This window comes from Eucyclogobius newberryi, unplaced genomic scaffold (assembly GCF_026437365.1).
Source record: "Eucyclogobius newberryi isolate DKJ021-1_F unplaced genomic scaffold, fEucNew1.0.hap1 SCAF_17, whole genome shotgun sequence".
NCBI lineage: Eukaryota > Metazoa > Chordata > Actinopteri > Gobiiformes > Gobiidae > Eucyclogobius > Eucyclogobius newberryi.
Genome location: NW_027315801.1, coordinates 10,406,212 through 10,433,517, shown reverse-complemented (window position 1 = coordinate 10,433,517; position 27,306 = coordinate 10,406,212). Strand labels below are relative to the sequence as shown.

Sequence of the window (27,306 nt, the reverse complement as noted above, 5' to 3'; positions counted from 1 at the left end):
CCACTGATCCAATCAATGGTAAGTGAAATGACAATATTTCAAAATGTAGATAATATTGTGACTGTAGATAATATTGTGACTATATATATATATAGAATACATATAGAATATATATGTTTATAGGAAAAATGCTACAAAAAAGCCCAAAATAAACATGAAAGAAGTTATGTTATAAACTTTCAAATAAGGGTTCAAAGTGATATTTCTGCTTTGTGATTATTTTTTAAAGCTCATTTAGCTGATTATTGATATCTCAATTTATATTTTTAAAAAACATTTAATGTTTTGTGGTAATTTTCATAGATGTGAAATGTGTGCAATGATTTATCTAGTTTGAAGACATTTACTAAAATGCAAAGCTCGTCTAAATTGATTCAAAGATGAATATTTGAAACGTAAAGTGCTCTTTGCAGAAGCCTTGAGTTATTGAGTTATTCCTCCGGGCTGGAGGGGTTCCCCCCCTCAGACAGAGCCTTCCTGTCCCTCCTCAAACCTCAGCACCTCCCACTGTCTCACATCGTAATAGGTTTTCTCACCCTGGATATAAGACATGAGATTAGAACATGAGCCTTTTAGAGACGTACATGTTCATATAAATAATGTATTTATTTTATATATATCGCTCATTATTTGTCATTAGAGATTCTTATGTTTCTGTTTATCCAGGGCACGCTTGAAAAAGAGGTCTTAATCTAATTAGGTTTTTACCTGGTTAAATAAAGGTTCAAAAATAAAAATAAATAAATGATGGTTTGTTCACACTTTTGTCCTGATTTGAGCCCAGGTAAATCCTGATGTAAAAATGAGTTTGCTCCAGGTTTAGTTCCAATGTTGACACCAGGTTTGGGTATGTGAACAATCAGGGTTTTTGCATACACAGATATTTACTTGATTTAAGCCATTACAAACACATTATGCCTCATCATAGATTAAAACTAAAGGGAATTTTACAGTCTGAGGTAAATAAAACCAAATTCTCTTAATCGTCATCTAAAGATCCAAATGGTCTAAAGATGCAAAGCCCTGAAATACCGCACTAAGTAAGCTTGATTATCCCATGCCCTGTACTGTACGCAGTAGATATCATGTGATGTGAATGTGACCAGACATTGACCTTGGAGATGGGCCAACCTTAAGCATTCAGACCTCACAGTATCAACACGGCGGAGGTCTCCCACTGGCACACAGGCTGTTCCTCTAAAAAATGGATGAATGTTAACTTATGCATAGGCAGACAGTGTTTCCCACCTCACTACATGCAGGAAACAGGGGCAAAGGGGCGGAGCTGCACAGTGGGAGGGCAATGCAGCGTGTGATTTGGACTGGTTAATAATACAGGGTTTTATACAGGGCTGTAACTGTATGAATCTGAACCTGAACGGGATAAAGTACTGGTTCAGAGTTGGCACACCTCCTTTGTTTTCAAATCTATTTTTAAACTAAATACAGCCAAATAGCATTGCACACTGTTATTTAACAGGCTTTGGTGTATATTCTACTTGCACTGCTGTTGTATCATGTTGGCCCTTTTCTTGTTTATCAATGTTGCTTTTAGGTCGATATCTGTTCAGGGACAATGGAATAAATATTCCCTATAGGCTAATTCTTGTCCATTTACAGTCATGTTTATTAATGTCAAATAAACAAATGAATAAATGACTGCAGTTGGACCTACTTCATGTTCTCCATGTTGGTTTGCTTGTGCCACAGATGGAATTAAACTATCTCTATGGAAGCAGGTCAGGTCTGTGGAGAGGTGACCCCGCTCACGATAAGAATGCATGTTTTTCAACGAGCAATAAAACATCATGCATCATGAAATTACACAGGCATGATGTGTAAATCAGTGTTTCCTTGTTTGCCGTTTGATATCATATGATAAAATGTGTTGGAGGATAAAAAAAACAAGGTCAGGGGGGAAATTCTTATCAGTAATATTAATGGAAACTGCATTGATATTTTAACCCACCTATGAGTAGTTTTGTAATAGTTTGCCAGTCAAAGTAGATGCCAAAAACCTCAAACTCCCCACTATAATTTTACTACTGTCAACACTAGAAATAGTACAGTAGTAGTAGTAGTATAGTATAGAAAGAGTACAATTTAGTGGACTGTGATCAGGAAGTTGTAATTGGAGTTGTCTTTGAGGTAGAAACAAATATGAATGAGTAAATGTATAAACTAATTCACACCTTATATTTTGTAGAACCAAATACAATTGATGCTTTATGTTCCCTTAAATCACATTTGAAAACTCTCGCTGGGCTGTACATAACACGTGACAGAGTATCTTTACATAGAACGCACCATTTGTCATTGCTGCTGACTGACCTCCTTTGCCAGGTGTCAACACATATTAGCTTGATGTTGAAGAAGTCGTAAATTACAACCATGTCTCCTCTCAAGCATCCATTTTCTCAAATTCAGCTGGATGTAACACCTGCTGCCCGAAGAGAGACATGAAAGACCCCGTGCGCCTCGGATTACCACATAAATAGGCAAAGGTATTGGACCTATTCTTGAACAAATGGAAGAATAATTGTCTCTGGCCCCACTTTCTCTGGACATTGCTTGGATTACTGCCCACAGAGATGACATGAAAACGTGTATACCGGTACTACTTTGTGAAGTGCAATGGCCTCTGCTAGAAATGTGTTGTTGTGCCCTTGGGAAAGGTCACTGCCTTGTAAGGTTGTACATTTATAATCAAGATATTCAGTAATTTCTAATAGTCAGTGATCTGCTTTTTAATGGCGAGATCTGCAGTCAATCCTCTGTCAGTAAAAGGGTGATGTGGCTTTGAGTTAAAAGGCACTGATTAAAAGTATGTTTGTTTCAGGATGGTAAATAAATAAATATATGAAATCGAATCTAAAATTGTGCTCAAGATGAAGAGGAAAAATCCTGATCATCACCCAGCCCTTATCTCCAATCTTTGTGACACACACACTGATCTAGGAATGTTAAATAAAAGTAATAAAGTAACAAGTGCACTGCACCGTTTATAAATTTAACATTATGAGATAAAGCCAGAAGGTCTACTGTATAATGATCTATAATAAGCCCAAAAAATCCACTGAAATATTTCCTTTCCATTAAAGAAGGAAGTCCACCTCAGGGACAATTTCCTGCATCTCATTTGGGTAAAACACCACCTCGAGTCCCTTTGTGCCCTATATCTAAAGGTTAATGCAGCCACAATCAGGACTAAGCTAACATTGTCTCAGATACGTCTCAGATGGTGTTTGTTCCCTGGAGAACTGAAATGTTTCAAAGCTTTTTACACAAATGGTGCAAGGAAGTCAATGTTATCAGCCAGTTTAAACACTCCAAATGTGCGTTCATTGATAGCATTCACAACAGGCAAATGAACGGCCACCAAAATGCTTCATGCTCAGACTAAATGATGAAAAATGTGTGGGATTGGATCTGCTGTGTGAGGGGACTTTCAGATGGGCGCTGCCCACCACCTCCTGCTGGAGTATGCATCAGACAGGTGCAGCAGGTGCAGCAGGTGCAGCAGGTGCTGCAGGTGCAGCAGGTGCAGCAGGTGCAGCAGGTGTGTGTGAATACAGCACATCACCAGCTCGGGGTTCTGACCCTGTAATGTCTTATACAATGTCTGTGTTTTAAAGCCTCCAGGGAAATCATGCAGATGTTGCTTTTGCATAAAGAAGAGGTCCTCGGGTCAGACAGTGGAGTATGTGGGACAGCCCATATAATTACTGGGTTTGAACATCATAGGGTTTTACAGGACAGTGGTGTTTAATTAAGACGGGGAAGGCACAGCTCATGGCTCAATGCCAATGAAACTAAATACATACTTCATCTATTTCAAGCTATTTGCTCAATTAGGAGGATTTCCTATCCTTTTGTGTGTTTTGTGAATAAATACTGCAAAATACCCCAGTATTTGACAATATAGTGCAATAAGATAGTAGCTAAGGGTTGCATCACCCTGACAGCACGTCCACACAACTGTTCATTCAGTTCATAAACTCTCTCCCTGATTCCTCCAGCCCAGTGGAGCAAGTACCAGATGCACAACAGAACATTCTTGTGAATATGTTCTCTGATGAAGATATTGTCATTTCTATTTAAATGGTGACATTTATACAGCGCTTTTCTGTCTTTAAGCACTTTAAATCTGCAGTATTCTGCTGCTGAGCGAGGGGGAAGCAAACACCCGTCTGTGGCACTCAACTCACCATGTTTTATGCTGAGAGCGGGATTCAAACCACTGACCTTCTGATCAGAAGACGCTGCCAATTGAGCTACTGCCGCCTCAAGTGAGTAACTGTAACTCACTGTCCATGATTATCTTGGATGTTTTCAAACTAGAGATTTACAGTCAGACGTGTCAGTACGAGCGATTTGGAGCAGAATCATTGAACAATACTTTGCAGGAAGAAATCGGATCATTTTTGTGTTGATGGCATTGGGTATTTGCACGTCTTAGCGCATTTGCTTTATTGGCCGATTTTAGGAGAAATAGGTGCTTTGTGCATTTGTGGATGAGAAAGGAATTTGCTTTTTCTGAACACTGGATTTAGCACATTCGTCTGCTTCTTCCGCTGTCGTGACGATTTGAACAATCAGAGCGACCGCTTTCGGCGAGAGACTTTCCAGATGTGAAGAACTCAATTCAGAGTGAGACAGTTTGTGGTAAATTCAAATTATATCGGCAGATCTTATTGAACATCTCAAACATTCTAATCAACCATTGCAATTCGAGTGCACTGGTGGTAATCTGGTCATTTTTGACTCTTGGGGTTTTAATGTATATATGTATATTTTTCTGTTTTGCCAAATACTTTTGTTTTAATACAAGTTATCAATAAGTACTACTGTGTGTCTTTTCCTGTGTGCTGTCTTGTGCATTAACATTTCTGGGAATTTAATCGTTTTCTACAGTGAGAATCATACTTTTAACCTAGATAGTTTTATACATTGGAATGTCTCTTTTATCTTAGAGTTAAATTTGAGTTAAAGTGGTTCTATCGGAACTAGTTATTACCTCTTTATAGTGAGCCATGTAGAAATGAATATAAAAAACATTTGTATTTGTTTTTAAGATGAAATCAAATCAATATGAAAATTAATCCAGGACAAACGACATGATTCATTTCTTCAGCCTGTGACGTGCAGTTGCCTGGGATTATGGGCTGTCACGTCTGAGATGATGTGTTCTGAAGGCTCCTGTGCCGTTCTGTGACACGGAGGATTTGGAAGAGTCAAACCCGTCCGTCCCGGCCAGAGGTAAAGCCTGTCACTGAGAGCCACTTTAGGAGCTGCAGAGGGAAACTTTCAGGCACATGTCGTCTGATCGGCTCCGACAGCTTTCACTGTAAAACTCTGCACCGATAAACCCACTGCACTGCAAACACTTCAAATGACTAAATATAGATTTGATGACATCTTGTTTATCTACAGTTGTTGCTTACTGGTATGTTTTATTCTATGGTAAATGCTGTTTTTATCGCTTTGCAGTTTGCATTGTTTATTTTTTAATTGGAAAAATTTGGACATAAAATAAAATGTGGCTTACAAAAGTATTCCTACGCCTGAAACTTTTACACATTTTGTCACGTCACAACCACAAAATGTATTGGCATTTTTTGTGAAGGGGCAACGCAAAGTGTCACCAGCCACTGTATACTATATATATATATAAATATATATATATACAAAATTAAAAGTGAACCTAAAGACTGAACTAAATATTTAATTTAACTAAACCTCAAAAAATGACAAGGCGATTACATGGAATGAGCCGGATGTGTCCACAGTTCGCTTTCAGGCAGATCAGTACAAATATGGTAATTTACAGAAGAAACAAGTACATTCCTGTAAAGTCATATAAATAAACATAAAAATAGGTATGAATTCCGGTCATTTGAACTAATATAGATATATTGTTAGTAATAAACAAGAGTGTGCTCAGCTAAGGACCAGACATTAATCAGAGTAACATCTCAGGGGAAATCTGAGCCAAAGACAAGCCCTGCTCTTAAGTGTTTATGAATAAAAACATGACGCAGATGAAAAAGCCCAGAATAGAAAAATGTCATAAAAATAAAATGAGGAAGTGCTTCACAAGATTTGCCATAAATAGGAAGGTCACGAATCGCTGGGTTTTTTGGATTACATTTACGGACACAGTTCTGTCACTGAAAACAAATTACAACTTTCAAAACATGTTACACAGATAGTTTTGAGACTGTTCCTCTCATCACTTTATCATATCTGCTACGACACACCATTCACAAGAAAAACAAATACGTTGTGTTTTGGAGGCAGAAACTGTGACCAAGTAGGATTTTTAACTATATGCTTTCTTGTTGAACGGTTTGAATGATAAAATACAATCTAAATGACTTGTATTTGAAGCTGCCAGCAAAAAATGTCGTTTTCTCCCAAGTCATGCAAGTTAGTGTTGTTAAAAATATATATAACCAGAGCGATACAGAGACATAGTATTGATATTGATTTTTTTTTTAATGTTCTATTATTCACTCAATTTTGATGAACAGGTCTGCTTGCCCATCCATAAAAGCCACTGCATCTGCATCTTATTGTCCAAAAAGCAGTTTAAATTTGACTATACTATGATCCATTACTTTATAACATCGAAGCAAGTTCCTAATTTGTGAGTTTCGTTCACTGAAAATGCCAATAAAACCCTGATTCTGATTCTGAACACAGTCTTCAGCTGATGCCAAGTATTACAGGGAATCTGTGGCTGTGACAGAGTATTGCACTTACACTGGCTTTAAACCCACTGGACCATTACATTCTGCTCTCTGTGTGTGACAACTACAGAGACAAAGTACAAGGCAATGATTCAGTTTCACACCTCCAAAACGTTTACTGTCCACACTGTTTGCTTGGAGCTTATAGAAGTGACAATTAGGCCATTTATCACAAAAACATGCACAAAAATGATAGCAGTGTTTATGACCTACACCAGCACCAATACGGCCTTCAATAAAACCTATGCACAACAATTCATTTGGTTTGTTTAATATATTTCCAGCATCCCGTCGATGGGATGTTTGATTTTTTTCCACCACCAAAACGTGCCAGTTGCGTGTAAATTGTCCCAGCATTTTTTAACAACTTGACTTATTTACTAAGACGACTAACGCACCAAAAGAAGTGATAATTGCGAAAACATGAAAGCTTGTCATATGCGCTTTTCTATCAGCCAACACAAGAATATGGAAACAAAAGTACATTTTCCAATATCTTTCTGTACAAATCCAGGAGTCATCTGCCTGCGAAGGAAATTGAACGATGGGGAGTCTAACGCGGTAATCCTCCGTGCCACAGGGGCCACAAGTGTGTTTATATGGGGGCTCTTATACAACCAAGTCTGTATGGTCATCATCCCCAGTCTCTACTCTCTATTTCCTCCCACTAGGGGGCTTAATGTGACAGGATTACAACCAATTACAGGCGGCCTGGCGTGAGCGAGCGAGCTTCATGTATTTATTGTGTAGCGTGGACAAAGGCTGGAGAGAAGGAGGCTCTTTAACATTAACTATTGATAAAAGCAGAGGGATCAGGAGAAAGTGCTGACATTGCACCTGCGGTTCATCACACTTTCAATGGAGATTTAGAAGAAAATGGAAGAAATGGAAGAGGCAACAAAGGGCTTGAATGTCGATCAATAAGCCTTTCAAAACAATCGGACAAACAAAGACGGCAAAGATGAGAACACTGTAAAGTCTCTGAGCAGAAAGAAAGATATTTGTTTCATTGTTCAGACCAGATTATTACAGCAGCGCGTCCAGGATGTCACTTTGTCCTTGGAATTATTGCCGTCAACATAAAATATACAATGTAAATGCTGCAAAATCCTGGTTAAAAGGTCTGTCAGGAGTTAATCGGTTAATCAATAATCGTGATTATTTAAGTCATAATATCAATTGTAAAAAATAATAATCCAAAACATTTTAGAAGCAAAATTAAGTATTTTGACCTCAATATTTCTATTTACAACTAAATATTGATATTAATAATTGGCTCGAGCCGTTCCATGGAATGGAATGCGACGAGTCTTTGTCCTTGCCAGTTTTCTTCTTCTTATTATTATTATTATTCATGGTCATTTTGCCACAACTCTGGCATTTTTGACCCCCTAACGTTGCTGAATGTCACACATGGACGCGATTGGCTCGGCCCAAACTCCAATAAAATGGAGGTTGCGAGAACGCCCGTCGCAACAGTGCCGACTGGTTCAAAAAAGAAAAAAACATGAAACGCTTAATCTTTGGCCTAGGCACATGAGACTTGGGACAGTGATAGAGCTACCTTTGACCTCTGACCTTTGACGAGTAAAGCGCACCTGGCAGCATCGCTCTATGATAAACAGGAAGTCAGCCATGTTGAATCAAAGTGCTTGTGTGAAAAACTCAACATTGTCTGATTTGATTGAAACTCATGGATTATATTCTCCTTCAGACGCCATGAAAAAAGTGCATTACAGATATTCTCTTTTATTTTGATGGAACATTTCCTCTCGTACTATGGTCTTAGCGTTAGCATTAGCATCAGCATCAGCATTACATTAGCATCAGCATTAGCATCAGCATTAGCATCAGCATTAGCGGCGGGGCTCTGTTGCTAGGTGACAGAGGTACAAGGAGGAGGGGGTTTAAAGACTAAAGTCTAAAGAATAAAGTCTAAAGAATGTTGTTGTTGTTGTTGTTTTATGGCGGTTGGCATCCAATTGTTGCATTACCGCCAGACTTTATTCCTCAGATTTTTCGTAGTTGTTGTTGTTGTTGTTGTTGTTGTTGTTGTTTTATGGCGGTTGGCATCCAAGTGTTGCATTACCGCCAGACTTTATTCCTCAGACTTTTCGTAGTCCTCAGACTGTCGTAGTCCTCAGACTCTGTCGTAGTCCGTAAAAGTACTCCTTCCATTGCTTTGGTGTTACAAAGCCCATGAGGTCATGATATGTCTTTGTGACTAGAATAGTTGTTGTTGTTGACGCACGGCTACCAAGCAGCGACATCAGTGGAAATATTAAAGCCTATAGAATGAAGCCTAAAGAATAAAGCTGTACGGTGGAAGCACCGAACGTCAAAGAAGGAGAGGAAGATGAAGAAGAGTCTCCCTGGAATAAAGCCGGTTGTTGTTGTTGTTGTTGTTGTTGTTGTTGTTGTTTTATGGCAGTTGGCATCCAATTGTTGCATTACCGCCAGACTTTATTCCTCAGACTTTTCGGTTGGTCTCTGAAACAACAACTATTCTAGTCACAAAGACATATCATGACCTCATGGGCTTTGTAACACCAAAGCAATGGAAGGAGTTCTTTTACGGACTACGACAGAGTCTGAGGAATAAAGTCTGGCGGTAATGCAACACTTGGATGCCAACCGCCATAAAACAACAACAACAACAACAACAACAACAGTTGTTGTTGTTTCAGAGACCAACCGGTCTCTGAACCGTCATAAAACAACAACAACAACAACAACAACAACAACAACCGGCTTTATTCCAGGGAGACTCTTCTTCATCTTCCTCTCCTTCTTTGACGTTCGGTGCTTCCACCGTACAGCTTTATTCTTCAGGCTTCATTCTATAGGCTTTAATATGTCCACTGATGTCGCCGCTTGGTAGCCGTGCGTCTACGAGACTGGGCGAGGACAGGAGACCACCCCCACCCCCATCTCGTCACTCTGATCACTCTGACTCCCCACAAGCAGACCCCCATCACTCCGACTCCCATTTCGCGCCTTTAGCCTGTTTTCTATATCTGCCCAATCAAGCTCCTTTGTTCCAAGGAATCTCCCTGCAGCTTTAGCAATGATCCTGATCCTTTCAGTTCTGCTTTGAGTCTGAGCAGCACAGTTTACAACATCCACCATAAAGAGTACAAAATCCTCTCTATCCACAACCAGGGTATTCTCATTAATTCTGGAACCTGCACACTTGGGACCTCCACTCTTGAAACCTTCACACTTCTTGGGAGCCACGCTGGCCTTTCTCATTTCGCCCTGGCTGGGAGCAGCACTGGCTCCTCTCTCTGTATTTACTCTAAACTTGTTACTTGAAACTTTCTTGACTGCATCTGCATAGGATATACCTTGAGAGACCTTTATTTTATGCACCTCAGCAGCTCTTTTGCTAAACCTGCATCCCCCGTAGGCAGAGCTATGTTCTTCCCCACAGTTACAGCACTTCAGTTTTGCTCCCACGTCACACTTCCCATACTCGTGATCTCCTGCACATTTACCACATCTTTGCCTCCCTCTACAGACCGCTGCAATATGCCCAAAGCGCTGGCACTTAAAGCAACGCAGGGGCGGTGGAACATATGGCCTAACGTCATGGCACATGAACCCAATGAACACCTTACTAGGCAGGCACCTCCCTTCACGTGTTACCATTACCGACAAGCTGTCACATCTTACCCCAGACCGGGTCACCTTCAACCGCCTAGCGTCCACCACCGTAGCTCCAGTCAAATTCTCCTTAACTTCATCCACAGACGTCGCCGTAGGGACACCTACGATAACTCCTCTGACCGTGTTTCTTTCAGCATCAGACACAAGAATGTCCTTTCCACCCACACGTTTAGTTCCAATCGCCTTCCGTTGCTGAGCCGCGTCCTTGCACCCGACCAGCAGCGAGCCATCTCTTAAGGACTCTCGCACTCTTGATCACTCCCACAGCTACAGTTAGGCTCTTTGACAACGCCACTGAATTCCACTCCTTAAAGGATGCACTATCCTGTGCAAGCTTTATGATCACCTTACAGTCTCTGCTCTCACCCCGGATTTCAATAGCTTCAGCCTCATCCTGCTGCTCATTCCCAGAACCCTCGGACGAGCTAAGGGACTTTTTACGTTTCCGGGCACGTGCAGCCAGAAAAGGCTGCTCCTCCACGCCGTCCAGAACGTCTTCGACCACCAATCCACTCTCCTCCGCCATCTAAAGAATAAAGTCTAAAAAATAAATTCTAAAGAATAAAGTCTAAAGAATAAAGTCTAAGAGAATGCAGTGTTGGGGCAATCGCGATCAAAAGGCATTCGCGCGGGTGTCGAGAGCCATCATGGCCGCTAGCGCGGCTTCAATTATCTGTCTGTTTTTGTCACATTAAATTTAACATTTTGATTCAGAAAGTTTGATTTCATAAAGCTGGTCACAATCTTGAAGAATAGCAACGTATTTGAGTAATCCTGAACAATGACTTTAAAATTATATTTTTCTCACAATAATCAAAACACTAACATTTGATATTGTGACTTCCTTAGCGCAGATAATGCTGCTCTGCAATCGCTCAATGACAAGTAGCCACAGTGGCAAAGGAAGCATTGCTCATAATTCCTTGTTAACAATAAAATACATTTAAACTGAACTTATAGAAAACTGCAGCTTGTTCTGGTGATACAACAGCTCCTTTTGAGTTCTAGAGTTAACTTCATTTAGGGTCAATTTGGGGTTTATTTTCTCCTCCTCTGGGTTAGTCGTTGTTTAGAACTTTAGCAACGCTGTGGAGCTATTTTACACCTCTTTTAGGCCCAGTTTAATCCTGTTAAAGAGCTGGGTTAGATCTGGCAGTACTCAAAGAGAGCATAGTCTAGTCACTTATACAAAACAATCAAGTTGAGTTAAACATTGCTAGCCCTTAAAACCATCTGTGTGTCTCTTCCCTATCACTTTTTCCATCCTTTGAAAGTTTGATGACACATTTTACCGCTATGAAAAGAAGAAGAAAGACATAACTGTTGTTGTTGTTGTTGTTGTTTTATGGCGGTTGGCATCCAATTGTTGCATTACCGCCAGACTTTATTCCTCAGACTTTTCGTAGTCCTCAGACTCTGTCGTAGTCCGTAAAAGTACTCCTTCCATTGCTTTGGTGTTACAAAGCCAAAGTCTTTGTGACTAGAATAGTTGTTGTTGTTTCAGAGACCAACCGGCCAAGTCTGGCGGTAATGCAACAATGACGGACTACGACAGAGTCTGCATCTCATGACTTCTTGGGCTTTGTCAAAGCACTGGAAGACAAAACTGTGAGGAGACCTTGCTCAACACCCGGTCTGGAGAGACGGGAGATGGCGGAGGAGAGTGGATCGGGGATGGAAGACGTTCTGGACGGCGTGGAGGAGCAGCCTTTTCTGCCTGCACGTGCCCGGAAACGTAAAAAGTCCCTTAGCTCGTCCGAGGGTTCTGGGAATGAGCAGCAGGATGAGGCTGAAGCTATTGATGTCCGGGGTGAGAGCAGAGACTGTAAGGTGATCATAAAGCTTGCACAGGATAGTGCATCCTTTAAGGAGTGGAATTCAGTGGCATTGTCAAAGAGCCTAACTGTAGCTGTGGGAGTGATCAAGAGTGCGAGTGTCCTTAGAGATGGCTCGCTGCTGGTCGTGTGCAAGGACGCGGCTCAGCAACGGAAGGCGATTGGAACTGAACGTCTGGGTGGAAAGGACATTCTTGTGTCTAATGCTGAAAGAAACACGGTCAGAGGAGTTATCATAGGTGTCCCTACGGCGACGTCTGTGGATGAAGTTAAGGAGAATTTGACGGGAGTTACTGTGGTGGACGCTAGGCGTTTGAAGGTGACCCGGTTTGTGGTAAGATGTGACAGCTTGTCGGTAATGGTAACACTTGAAGGGAGGTGCCTGCCTAGTAAGGTGTTCATTGGGTACATGTGCTATAGCGTCAGGCCATATGTTCCGCCGCCCCTGCGTTGCTTTAAGTGCCAGCGCTTTGGGCATATTGCAGCGGTCTGTAGAGGGAGGCAAAGGTGTGGTAAATGTGCAGGAGATCATGAGTATGGGAAGTGTGACGTGGGTGCAAAACTGAAGTGCTGTAACTGTGGGGAAGAACATAGCTCTGCCTACGGGGGATGCAGGTTTAGCAAAAGAGCTGCTGAGGTGCAGAAAATAAAGGTCTCTCAAGGTATATCCTATGCAGATGCAGTCAAGAAAGTTTCAAGTAACGAGTTTAGAGTAAATACAGAGAGAGGAGCCAGCGCTGCTCCCAGCCAGGGCGAAATGAGAGAGGCCAGCGTGGCTCCCAAGAAGTGTGAAGGTTTCAAGAGTGGAGGTCCCAAGTGTGCAGGTTCCAGAATTAATGAGAATACCCTGGTTGTGGATAGAGAGGATTTTGTACTCTTTATGGTGGATGTTGTAAACTGTGCTGCTCAGACTGAAAGCAGAACTGAAAGGATCAGGATCATTGCTAAAGCTGCAGGGAGATTCCTTGGAACAAAGGAGCTTGATTGGGCAGATATAGAAAACAGGCTAAAGGCGCTAAATGGGAGTCGGAGTGATGGGGGTCTGCTTGTGGGGAGTCAGAGTGATCAGAGTGACGAGATGGGGGTGGGGGTGGTCTCCTGTCCTCGCCCAGTCTCGTAGACGCACGGCTACCAAGCGGCGACATCAGTGGACATATTAAAGCCTATAGAATGAAGCCTGAAGAATAAAGCTGTACGGTGGAAGCACCGAACGTCAAAGAAGGAGAGGAAGATGAAGAAGAGTCTCCCTGGAATAAAGCCGGTCACAAAGACATATCATGACCTCATGGGCTTTGTAACACCAAAGCAATGGAAGGAGTACTTTTACGGACTACGACAGAGTCTGAGGACTACGACGACAGAGTCTGAGGACTACGACAAAGTCTGAGGAATAAAGTCTGGCGGTAATGCAACACTTGGATGCCAACCGCCATAAAACAACAACAACAACAACAACAACAACAACTACGACATGGAAGGAGTACTTTTACGGACTACGACAGAGTCTGAGGACTACGACAAAGTCTGAGGAATAAAGTCTGGCGGTAATGCAACACTTGGATGCCAACCGCCATAAAACAACAACAACAACAACAACAACAACAACCGGCCATTTCAGATTGATAAACTGTACTGTCTATAGTCTCCGGTCTGGAGAGAAGGGAGATGGCGGAGGAGAGTGGATCGGTGGTCGAAGACGTTCTGGACGGCGTGGAGGAGCAGCCTTTTCTGGCTGCACGTGCCCGGAAACGTAAAAAGTCCCTTAGCTCGTCCGAGGGTTCTGGGAATGAGCAGCAGGATGAGGCTGAAGCTATTGATATCCGGGGTGAGAGCAGAGACTGTAAGGTGATCATAAAGCTTGCACAGGATAGTGCATCCTTTAAGGAGAGGAATTCAGTGGCATTGTCAAAGAGCCTAACTGTAGCTGTGGGAGTGATCAAGAGTGCGAGTGTCCTTAGAGATGGCTCGCTGCTCGTCGTGTGCAAGGACGCGGCTCAGCAACGGAAGGCGATTGGAACTAAACGTCTGGGTGGAAAGGACATTCTTGTGTCTGATGCTGAAAGAAACACGGTCAGAGGAGTTATCGTAGGTGTCCCTACGGCGACGTCTGTGGATGAAGTTAAGGAGAATTTGACTGGAGCTACGGTGGTGGACGCTAGGCGGTTGAAGGTGACCCGGTCTGGGGTAAGATGTACTATCCTGTGCAAGCTTTATGATCACCTTACAGACTCTGCTCTCACCCCGGATATCAATAGCTGCAGTCTCATCCTGCTGCTCATTCCCAGAACCCTCGGACGAGCTAAGGGACTTTTTACGTTTCCGGGCACGTGCAGCCAGAAAAGGCTGCTCCTCCACGCCGTCCAGAACGTCTTCGACCACCGATCCACTCTCCTCCGCCATCTCCCGTCTCTCCAGACCGGGTCACCTTCAAACGCCATTCCTACTTGATGCTTGTCATGTGACGCTTTGAAGATCAAGTCTGACTCAATAGTGACACAATTCCTCATGAATCGCAGAAATGACAGTCTTTCTAGCTCTCTTCCTCTTCCTCCTCCTCACTTCCTAAATCCTCAGTCCAGTTTAGGCTTGTTTTTATGTTGCTTCCAGAGCTCTCTTTGTTTCTAAATGCAGCTGAGCCCCGTGCAGCTGCAGCCTTGTGGCCACGCTGCGGTCTCAGAGTGTGAGGAGCTTTGCTGACTAACGCCTCTGCTGCCTCCATCACCGGGGAGGCTCACCTGCTGCTAACGCTTCAAACTCCACTTAAACAACTAAATATGACTACATTTTAAACACTAAACCGCATTATAAACAATACTAAGCAGCCTACTGATCCTAATTCTTTTGAAATTCTCATATAGACCGCACTTGAATTGAAATATGGGTTATTCAAAGCAATTCGACAGTAGTAGTTAAAGAAAAACAACTTCCCAAAGTGGTTATAAAGTGTTGACCAGCTTCACTGCAGAAATGGCACCAGGAGCAGATGTGACAAACCCACTGCTGCTCATCTGCAACACCCAGAGGTCAAAGAGGCATCGGTGGTCAACAGCTACATTTCAGCTGAAAACGTGCAACAAAAGCGATGCAAAAGCAACATGCAGTGGTTCTACATAAACGTCAGTGTCATGGCCGCGACACAGGTTGCTCCAGCCGCACATGGTTAAAGGGCGAGTCAAACGCAGCCAAAGAATGTTCCCACATCAGAGTTTTGTAGGTCAATCCTCTATCGTACCTCAAACATCTTAACTTCAATGGCCCTTTACTCAACTTTATACATGTATGAACTCTGAATCCTGATATCCCAGACATTCTCTACAACAATACTAAGCAATAATTAAAGGTAAAATGATAGAAAAATAGGGCCTGTCGTGATAATAAACTTGAAACTACACTTTATGCCACTGACACAATAGCCCTTAAGCAGCATTGTTCCATTAAACCTTTCTTTACATGAACAATGTCATAAAAACGACAACAATCAAATGAAACAGAATGAAACACTTAAGTAGTTAGGTAGCAATGAGTGATAGATGTTAATTATTTGCTCTTTTACAGCTGAAATATATGCTATAAAAAAGGGAAAAGTGTGCATTATAAAAATTTAGCACCTAATCATATTGTTCCAGCTTTCAATTATTAAGCGATAAGTCAATATGGTAATCATTGTGACCAACAGCCAAACCCTAAGTCCACATGTTCAGGACTGTAGAAGCCAGCTCTGTTTACAAAGGTCTAACTCCTGTTTTCTTCTGCAAACTCCAGGTGTGTTCAGAAGCAGACAAGTTGTGCCTGCACTTCACTCATCCGCTTAATTTAGAGTCAAAATAAGTAGACTCTGACTTCTTATAGCAAAAAGCACACTTACATAATTGGTAAAGTTATCCCAAAAGAATGAAAATAAAGCCAGAACTCACCATCGACTCCTGGCCTTTGAGAAGGACTTGTCCACTCTGAAAAACAGATGGATTTACATTAGCTGTTACATTATTTTTCATTTCTTTATTTTTATCAGACCACAACAAAACATAAAATTATACAATACATGTCACACAAAAGAAAATACTGTCTCACTACAATAACAGACAAGACAAAACAAATTCAAATCTACCGCTGTGCAATTAATTGTTACTAAAATGATTGCTATAACTGTGTAATAATAGAAAACTTGGGTATTTATTTTCTGGCTGCTTATTTGACCTCTTAAAAGCCTCTTGGAGTCATTGCTCTATTCTTTCGTGAATTTTAAAACATGAATCAGTTAATTTGTTCATAATTTACACATTTAAATACATTCCCCCAAAACTGTATTGTCCCTACTCAAATCTAGATGCATATTCCAGGTTAATGTAGTAAATAAATGATATTTGGCAGGGAAAGTTGGCCTGCTTCTCTGAGAGGTTAGTACCACAGCGGGTTGGGTTCGCTCACATAACTCCTGCCATCTGTGGAGCTGCCTTTCCAGGAAGAAGACCGTGATTGCTACATTGGCACTTCTGCTATAAAACCAATCTTGTCTTGGCTTGAATTCAATCTAAATGCTCATAAATTGGAGGCCCAAACTCCAGTCTCATCTTTCGTCTTATCAGTGAATGAACGGCTTAAAGTGAACACAACTGGGGCACAGTGAGCAGACTCCACCAACAGATGGCAGTGTGTGTGAGGAGATTATGACATGAGGCAAGCTGCCCTGAATCCCTGAGTCCTAAATGGACACAAGGGAACACATGGTACTTCTGAATATATGAAAAGTATATAAAAGTACAAGCTGATTCCCTGCTATGACATTAAGGACTGGCTTTGCTGTGATACATCAAGCAAAATATGAACATTTTTAACTTAAAAACAAAGTAAAATGCAAGCATTGGCCTCATGAAGCATTTTAGGGATTGATTTTAGAATTAATGACTATTTGTTACAACAGATTAACCATAAGAATGAACAATAAAATACAATATATACTCTAGGGTTGTCAAAATAAAACAAAATACATATATTCCAAGTTGCTAATTAATACTAAAACAGTGTCAAAAGTGCAAACTCATTAGAACAAGCTTCAACATTAAAAGAACCACATGAATATTAAAGAATTCCTTTAGTCTAAATAAAGAGTTTTAGTTTTTATTGTAGCATTGGAATTGGTTTGATATTAATATACTCTGTTTACCACACGGAGGAAAAAATAATGATCTGAAAGTCTGATCTAAAAATGTCCCAACCCTAATAAAGAATTTCTCCAGGGAGTGAACAGTAATTATGACAGTAATCAAAACACATAAATTTCACTTTATGGCACCTTCTCTGAACACGTTGTTCGGGCCAGTGACAGTCACGGAGTTCAAAGCGTGACAAAGCATCAGCGCAGATCAAACGGTCCATTATCAAAATAGATCGGCAAAAGCCTATTAGAGGAAAGTCATTTGGATCCAACCACGTCAGCTACAATGGGACTGAGAATAGTGACTAGATTTAGAATATAGTTTTAAAACCAAGAATCTGCTCTTATAGTTCATGTTTTAAAGGTGCACATCACTTTTCTGGTGGAGGGTGGCGGTTGGATATGTCCTTGCTTTGCCTGGAATGTTCCGCACTAGGACATTTTTGATCCATAAAAACTGCAGTTAACTAGATAAAATATAGATATGTTTAATGCCATACTGTGGAACGTTCAAAACAATAATATTTCTGTGAGATAAGCAGGTAATGGACTCCCTCAGAGGTTTGTAGAGGCCTAAACTCTGATGTTAGGCCCATGGAGTGCTTGTTTACTTCTGTTGGAAACTTCAAAAACTGTTAAACGTAGATGAGGAAATCCACCTTCTCCAAAGATAAAGAGCCCATGGAGAAGATATTTCATTCCCTGAGAAGAGTTTATGACTTAAACAACTTGTAGCTTGTATTTAGCTAATTGCTCTCAATCATCTTGCTGTTTCGATTGAGCAAAACTGAATTCAAACTTGACTGCTTCATTGAAATGGTGAGATCTCCAGGGGAAAAGGGGCGGAGCCCACAGGGGGTCTGTTTGCTCACTGTGGAGTCACAAATCAACACTGTCGTCTGATTCACTTCAGCACGAGCCATCACTCATCATTTGAACCCCCGGCCTCTGTGTCAGACAAGTCACTGATAAGACACATCTGTTGTTGCACTTTTTTTTGCTGAATATGCAAATCAAATAGGTAAAAACCAGGATTATAAACCTTTAAAGATCAAACATTATAAAAGGATATGAACAATTAAACACCTAATAATAGCCAATAGTTTGGCCACCTACAGACCATTTTATCCAGACGCAAAGAGGTTTTCTATCCTGTTCTATTTGTGGATCAATAAGTTTTCAAATCACTTGTTTGTTTGCACGATGCAGAAGTGCTTGGCCAAATGTCAAAAAGCAATTAATCTGAGTTTATTCAGCGAGAAACATCATAAAATCTATTAAGTCAGGAGCCTGCTCTGAATGTCTGAGGCATTGGGCTGAAGCTCTGGAGGAGGCGGGACATTTCAACTGAAGTTTGAACTGAGACTTGTGAATGCTTTCTTTAAAAAATATGGATTTATGTGAAAACATTGTGCTGCGAGTCCTCGTGCACCTCCACAGAAGAGAACATGCTGAACAAAGGTTTCTACTTTGTACAAGACACACTCACAATAAAGTAGTGCTATATCCAGTGTTTTAACTCACAAACGTCTGACCTGTATGAATGTATTTCCTAACAATGTTCAATGTTCTATTTGCAGTGAAACATTAAGTATAAAACTACAAATATAGCTTTTAAGACTTAACACTGTTTTGGTTTTTTGGTCATATAAATTGCTAATTGATTAACATTTTGTATCGCATTGTGTCACAACATTAAAAATAGATATTGGATACTAAAGGTACATTGTTTTGAGTTAAAGTCAAAGTATAATTTGTTCTCTTCCAAATGCACTGCTTCACTTTATAACATATTATATCCTCTTCTGCTCCAGCGCTCTCATTCTCACGTTTCCTGGAATTCCCCATAAATTAAATTACCAGGGTGTGCCAAGATTATGGAATCAAATCTCCAACACACAATCCAAAACCAATACAGGAAACGTGCTCTAACCCTCAAACCACATTTATAATTTAAAACGTGAAATTTCAGTGGATGGATGTGAGATGAGAGGTTGGGCCGAGCAACATAACAATTAAATCAATCACGTTTTTTCCCTCGAATTGATTGATCACTATTTTTGATTTAACCATTTTTTCTTATTTAAAAGCAAATAAAAAGGCTTTCAATACAGACCTTGAATTGTTGTCATTTCAACTCAAATGTCTTCCTCAAAAGTCTGAACTCTGCTCTAAACCACAGGCTTTTACTGACACAGGATCCACTAGAGCCAAGCTGATTATTACAAAATGATTAGAAATGAAAACTGCTTCCAGAAGAATCTGCTGGTTCTGAGCAGGAGCAGGTGTTGATGGGAAAATGATGCCTGGGGGATGAATCCATATGTGTGATTTTATGTAGAGTAAAATTGGATGTTGGTTAGCAGCATGTCTATAGTGATTGGTTAGTTCAGTGAAGATATGTAATATGTGGCAATATTTGGTGCACAAACTCGAAAATTAAACTGCAGTTATGGGGTAAATACTCTCAAGCTTCTGCCCCAATGTTGAAAGGGGTAAATATCATAAATATATAATATTTAGTATTATGTACCCCTGATCTATTTAAGTAAAGGTTGTCCGGACTATGACCCAGGGGCCAAATTTGGCCCTCAGACCAATGATGTAGGTCCTTAGAATTCCTACTGTATTAGACCAAAAATCAGCTGTAACAAAATTTGTTAGCAAACAGACCTAACATTAATTATCCAAGCTTCATTAAAGGTGTGGTGGCTCAGTCAAACCTCTGTCAAAAGCTAAATGTTTAATAAATCACTTTATTGTCACGTATTTTGTAGATTTAGACAGTGTTCTGAATAAAAATAAAGTCACAGGTGAATTAAACACATTTGGTGCATTGAGAAGCCATTTGTATTTATATTTTGAAGCATTAGCAAAGATAAAATGTAAAATATATTATCATTATTATTATTATTATTATTATTAATTATCACGTAAGCACACTTTGAGAAGCATAATGTGTCTGAGGTCGTACCTATTGCCAGATAAAATAAAAGTCTGCAGAGTGCTAATATTCAGAAAACATTGGGGGAGGACATACTTCCAGGCTTATCTACAACACAAAGAATATTCTGTCCTGAAAGCTGAGATCGGGGGAAGAGTCTCACTAATGAATTACTTGGCCATGACTCACGTTTAAATCCGGAGTGAAAATTCTGTGCGTGTCCTACTCTTTATTCCCCGCTAACATCGCTCACAGCCAAAGAACTGCTAAATTGTTTCATGCATTTTCCTCTCGGCAAAGCATCAAACAGGAGCCAGTTTCTGTGGTAACGCACATCCCAATAACTGTGTTTTAAGATTTAAAAGTTTTGACAGCATGTTGACAGCAGCGGAGACACTATTACTCCTAATTCATTCATCTGATGTTGTGTAGGAGCTGATATATGACAGAGCTGCACTGGGATTATGGGAAATGGGTCAAAATCCCGCTTACACAGGCAGATTAGGTGTTTATACGCTTCCTCAAACATTAATGCTCACTTTTAGTTTAATTCTACATTAGCTATATGTTACAATACATATGGAATACACAATATAATAATAATAATCGTCATTATCGTCATCATTATGTGACAATGGGACGTTTTCTCAACATTTTTCTAACAAAGGGGCTTAAATTAGTGCCAACATACACCAGACTTAGTGAACTTAACAAGAATCTGACGGATTGTAAAGAAGGATTTGTTGGTTTTCAGTTCTAAGTCTGATTAACTTAAGTCTTGACCCCAAATCAAAAATGTAGGATACATTTTGATATACAGTATGTTTTTTTGAATCTATAAAGTAAACAAAATCAAACAAGAAATTTAAACCTGGCTCCTCCCATTTGTCAGATTTCTATCTCCAAAATAAGTGCAATTTTATCACTATAATTTATAACAACATGACATGATGGAAAACGACAGAAGTTTCATTTTGTACACAAATGCACAAAAGAGAAATGTGTCTTTACACTGAAAGTAAAAAAACATTTCTACAAGTTTCAACAGAATTCCATTGCAACATTTAGCTTGTTCTTGTCATGACAAAGGAATGATGTGATCTACTGTAGCACAATGATCTAATACAAATCCAAATATAGAGTTAAATAAGGACAATGAGAGGTGATTCACCAAAGAAAAGTTATTTGGAGCCACAGATACAAGTAAACGGAGTGTGAACATTTCGATTTTTAAAGCTGGGTTCTATTTCAGACAAAAGATGAAGTACATCGGCACTTGACTCAAATATCCAAACGTATCAAAATTTGAAAATGCTTGAACACATTAAACATTGATGATTGAACACACTCATTTACAAATTGCTTTTTAAATTTCTGTTGAATTTATTTCCAGTCTTGTGATGATAAATTTAGACCAGATTTATTTCCATCTAATAAAAGGCTTAAATAGGGCCACTAATCAATTGAGTGGTTTTAGAAGCACATTGAAATCAATTTTAATGGTTACTAAGTGCTATGAAAATATTACCTTGTGCGTCAACTGTCCTGGGATTCATTACTTGGTTATAGTTGGAAATCATCTTAAAAGACAGTCCTTTTAGCTTTATTTCCACCTGTTTGAGGCGCAGGATCTGGCAAACCAAAGTGTGAGCTTTTGATAATCATCTCGAGATCCAAAACACCAAAACAAAAACAAAAAAGGTAAATGGTAAAAATAAATCTGTGTGAGTGCTTGTCAGTGGTGCAGTGGTTTGAGGCGTTACGCGTGTTGATTCCAGAGCGTTTACTGAATGTCTACACGCTCTCTGCCTCTTTCTCGCTATAAAGCACTCGAGCCAGAATATTTAAATAATTATAATAAATCAATGTTAGAAACGTTATTAGTAAAAATGACTGTGATTGGAGCATGTTTACCTCGTATCTGTGGACACACATGGGTCATGTTCATGTCATTTAGTACATATCCTCTCTTTAAGGAAGAACGTTTACTACTGTTGGTGTTACATGTCATTTTCAGGAAATTAATTTTGAAAGCAGAGATGGGTGGAGTAGCCAGACATTGTTCTCAAGTATGAGTAAAAAGTATTTGGGGAAATGACTACAGTACTTTGGTAAGAGTAACTGTAAGAGTATAACTGTACATAGTTATACTGTAGGCATAACATCAAATTTATCATTTAATTAAATCATCTTTGTAGACATAATGTGAATTTGGTAATTTCAAAACCTAGAAGCAAATACAAACGTTCAGATGATTTAATATTGTCAACATACAATGTGGATTTACTCACAGTGGGAAGAGTACTGTTACGTCAAACTAAATATACCTCAACTAAGAGTAAAAGTGCAGACTTACATACAGTAAACTGAGTAAATGTAACTGAGAACAGCTCATTTTGTTTTGTTTTGAGCAAGACAAAATAAAATCAAATAAAAACGTGATTGATCAATTCAAGGAAAATAAGTTTGATTAATTGCATTGTCATGTCGTTTTACCCAAATGTGCCGATAACCACCTCTTTATTATGTGAGTCTGTGTCAATGTCGGTGAAGATATAGACGTGTATTGACAAGGCGATCAAGTTTGCGCTGCTTGTTCTATTAGTCCTGTTTGTTTTGCTCTGAAAATTGTGCTCAAATTACCTCCTGGTGTTTATCGATGCATCGTGACATATAATCATCTTTTATCATGCAAAACGATTACTGTTCTCAGACCAAAATACCCTTCCGGTCTCTTTTGTTCCTCATGCAATATTCAATACAATGAATTAGACATAAATGGACCAACACTCACGATTGAATTAACAATTTGTCAGGAGATGTCACTTATGAAGACAAAACAAAAGCACTTTCTGATTTGTATGATAAGGGATACACTTAAAATAGGCATCGCTGACCAAAAGTACAGTCACAATTCCAGTGTATTGTTTGTTCCACTTGGCTGTTTTTGAACTGAATGGAGCACATTCTTTTCACGGGACACTAACATACAGGCATTGTTTGTGTTGTGGCCTGAAGGGCAAACGGAGAGGCCAGTCACATGTGTTGACCTAATAATGTAGAAATAGACACTCTCTTATGAAAAGTGAATGTGTTTTCAATGGAGAAACTGGAATTAACCTCAGAATGTCCAAAAATGTGAAAAATCAAGGTGGTTTTGTCAAATGAAAAGCCCTCTGAGACATGCGGCTGAGATCAGAGCCGGGTTTAGACATTAACTGTTGTATTTTTCAGCATTTCTTTTTTTAATAGAAGTCAAGGGCAGAAGGTAATACAAGCTTCAGTTCAGAGGTCAATGACAAAATACAAATATCTGTCTTATTTTCATGAATATTATCGCTTTGTTGGAATGTCAAACAAAACATTTAAATTGATCAATAGGAGCTAAAAGAAAATCACAAGAAATGTCTTTTGCCATGATATTGTCCAGCGCTAGTCTTTATCATCATCGAAAAAACACCACAACAAAGAGAAAGCAACTGATTTGATGATTGTAATTATTATGAATAGCAAGAGCAGACAAAACAAAAGCACTTTTTATCATTTACTTCTGTGCCTAATCTGCTTCTGTGCCTAATCTATGTTGCAGCACTGGAATTTACCCATTGTGCGGCAAATAAAGGTTATCTTCTCTTATCTTAACTTAAACATGAGCTTGACAGTCTTTGCGTGACAAGACCTTGGACTTGTAAAATAAAAGCGAAACATTTGTATTTGTTTCTGAAAAGAGGGTTTCATGTAGCAGCTGGTATCTCTTCCCTTTTCCAATAACTCTATAGCTAAAGCTGTAACTCTTTACGGCAAAAACCCTCTGCCGGTCTATGTATTATTATTATACTCCTGAATGTATAGAAAGCTAAACAGGTTCTCAAACAAAGGATCAGGAATCCTGTTGGGTCAAGTCCAGATTTATGAACAACTTTACATCTGCAGCATGTTTTATCAAATGCATGGACTAAAGGGAAGTTATTAAGTAAAAAAAAAAACGATCCTTGAATGGGAAGTGACACAGGGAAATAAAATAATTGCAAAAATCTGAAGAAAATCTGTGCTACTTTTTCTCTAAAGGCATTAGACAAGTCTTTTGCTGTCATTACATTGCAGGTTAATATAATTTTGTGCTGAAATAGAGCAGAACATTATGGTCTGTCTGCCTCTTTGGATATTGTGATGTTTTTGGTAAACATTTAATTACATTCCTAGGTTATATGTCATCCAAATGCAGAATAGTAGGTAGATTAAAAGTAAATGTAGTTAGAGTACTTTGAACAATATTTAGGACAGGCAATTTAGCCAGAAATGAATGAATAGCACACAAAAAATGTAGTTACTTAAATATAATGTTACAGAGTCAAAAGCCGTAATACAAGTAATAACTCATGTAAGAGTAAAACAAAAAGTATTTACGTAAACTACTACTACTAAATAAGAATAATAGCTAAAAGTATTGTGCCTGAAAACTGTACTAGAGTAATTATCTTAATGTAGCCTGTGACTTAAAGCTCAGTTGTTTCATTTCAAAAGTGGACATAACAATACGGTTGAATGTTCGTGTTTCGTGTGACGTTACCCCAAATATCCTTTTACTCTTCTCGTGCTCTGAATGTCTGAGTCCACCTTTAGTGAGGAGTTATTTACAATGCACCACACTTGTGTCTGTGAGAATGGCAGTAACACCGGGCACCTGTTCACCTTCTGACCAATCAATCATGTGCAAAGTCTCCACGCCCAGCTCTGCAGTTTGTAGCACATATCCAGATAATCTGTCAAACAATAAAGGTGAAAAGAAGGTTGCACGTTGAATAAGTGTGGATAATGGTGTGGCCATGATACTAAAATCCAACCTCAAACTCAATTTTGAATACCTCAATGATTTTACTCTTTTTAGACAACAGAATGTCATTTCCAATACAAAATACCAGTTGTTGTTGAATCTGAAATATATGTCAAACTATTCTAAAACTATTCAGAACAGGTCCGATCCTGTAATATTTATGTGATTGTTTTCCCAGTATCGATAATCTAGTTTTGATCGTATTTTTAGCATAAATTAGAGACAGGGTTTTGATACTTTGATGAAAGATGTGTCTGTTCTTGAAAAAAGAAAGAATAGAGCAGAACGAAATGTTTTATCAGTGAAAAAAAAAAATTTAAAAAAATCCCCATTAGAAATCTAAATACACGGCTCCTTTTCATCTATTTAACAATTTATCTTCAGGTCCTCTCAGTACAAACAAACAAGCTTCCAAACTAATGAACAACATGTAAACCTGTTCAGAGTGATAACACGGAATAATTTGTATTAATGAATCAAGGTGTTTTTCACATAATAGTAGGATTGTCAAAAAACCAAGATACTAATCAATACCGGAAAAAAATAACAACACGCACATAAAGTTCTTGAATAGTTCGAATGATTTTGATCTACTTCAGAACTAGTACATGACCACAAGCCACAGCTAGATAAACTAACATTATTTTGTGTCGTTGTGGAGATATGTGTGAAAATATGTGAGTAAATACTGTGTTTTTTTGGTTTTTGTATGAAATTTCAAAAAAGGAATGGATTGTTTTCTTTTCTCTGCTCCTCGATTGAGATGATATTTTATGTTGACCTAAATAATACACAATTAAAATAAAGAATAATACATAATTTTACAAAATTAAGCTTGAAAACGCCATAATAGGTACAAACTCATAGCGTGAATGGAAGTAAATAAAGGAGTTTCATTCATGCTGATGGAGGAGAAGCCTGGCTGGGTGAGCATGTGTCGTTTTATGATCATATCCAGTCATAATGCCATCTCTCATCATAACTCAGCCTCTGACATCCCGGTAACCCGATCATCGTATTTACATTTCAGAAACTCACACCAAAACCGTCGCTCCCGTTTCAAACTATGCAGACGGCCCGGGGCGGTCAATCACACCGGACACGCACCGATCAAACACGGATAAAAACAGAGGTCACCGCCTCATCGTGGGCACGGGAATTCTGGGGGAAATCGCATTATAATGATACACATAAAACCGATTTCGCCAAGTCATTCATCCCCCGTCCTCCTCCTCCTCCTCCTGAGAATAAAAAGGCATCACAGAGAGCAGTCTAGGTGTGGTTGTCATGGCGATGCGGTTGTCTTACCCGCCGTACGCTCCAAACGTGAAACTCCTCTTTCGCTGCGGCATATCGGGGTGAGAGAGCGCGCGCGCCGTGCTGTTCTGCCGCCGCCGCCGCTTCCGCCGCCTCCGCCGCAGCCGCCGTGACCGGGAGAGTGTCACTTACGCTGAGTGAGCACGAGGCTGCTTCTGCCGCTCACCGTCTAAGCTCCTCTCCTCCCTCCTCTCTCTCTCTCCCATTCACACTCCCTCCTCCTCCTCCTCCCCTCCGGAGCCAGACTGCCCTGTGCCCCGTGCCCCGTGCCCCGTGCCCCGTGCCCCGTGCCCCCGTGCCCCGTGCCCCGTGCCCCGTGCCCCGTGCCCCGTGCCCCGTGCCCCGTGCCCCGTGCCCCGTGCCCCGTGCCCGTGCCCCGTGCCCCGTGCCCCGTGCCCGTGCCCCGTGCCCCGTGCCCCGTGCCCCGTGCCCCGTGCCCGTGCCCCGTGCCCGTGCCCCGTGCCCCGTGCCCCGTGCTCCGTGCCCTGTGCCTCTGCCGCACGCGGCTCCTGCCCCGCCGCGAGAAGCTGCAAGAGGCTGAGAGGCAATAGTACTTTGAAATAGTGTTGCTTTAGTGTAAGTATTTGTAGTATTTGAAGTGTTTGAAGTAGTCGTGCAGATAATCAGTGCAGTCAGAGGTAAAGCTGAACTTGGATACAAAACACCACAAATAGAACATTATATCAGAATCAGAACAGGTTTATTGCCAGTGTCAATGAACAGAATTAACAAATCCAGGAACTGATTTGGTGCAACATCAAACAATGAAGAATGAATATGTCAAAAAGAGAAACAATTGA

At 40.1% G+C, this 27,306-nt stretch overlaps 1 protein-coding gene across 5 annotated transcripts in view; it reads right to left on the bottom strand.

Moving 5' to 3' along the window:
* LOC140362829 (rap1 GTPase-activating protein 1-like) overlaps window positions 1–26,602 on the bottom strand; it is a 53,499-nt gene extending 26,897 nt beyond the window's left edge. For all 5 annotated transcript variants that reach the window (XM_072449056.1, XM_072449058.1, XM_072449059.1 and 2 more), the window contains exons 1-2: window positions 26,498–26,602; window positions 16,171–16,206 (exon numbers count right to left, since the gene is read on the bottom strand). In XM_072449056.1, coding sequence (XP_072305157.1) covers window positions 16,171–16,206; window positions 26,498–26,541 — 80 coding nt within the window. In that variant the 5' untranslated portion in view covers window positions 26,542–26,602. The remainder of the gene's footprint in view (window positions 1–16,170; window positions 16,207–26,497) is intronic.
* Between the last annotated feature and the right edge of the window lie 704 nt (window positions 26,603–27,306).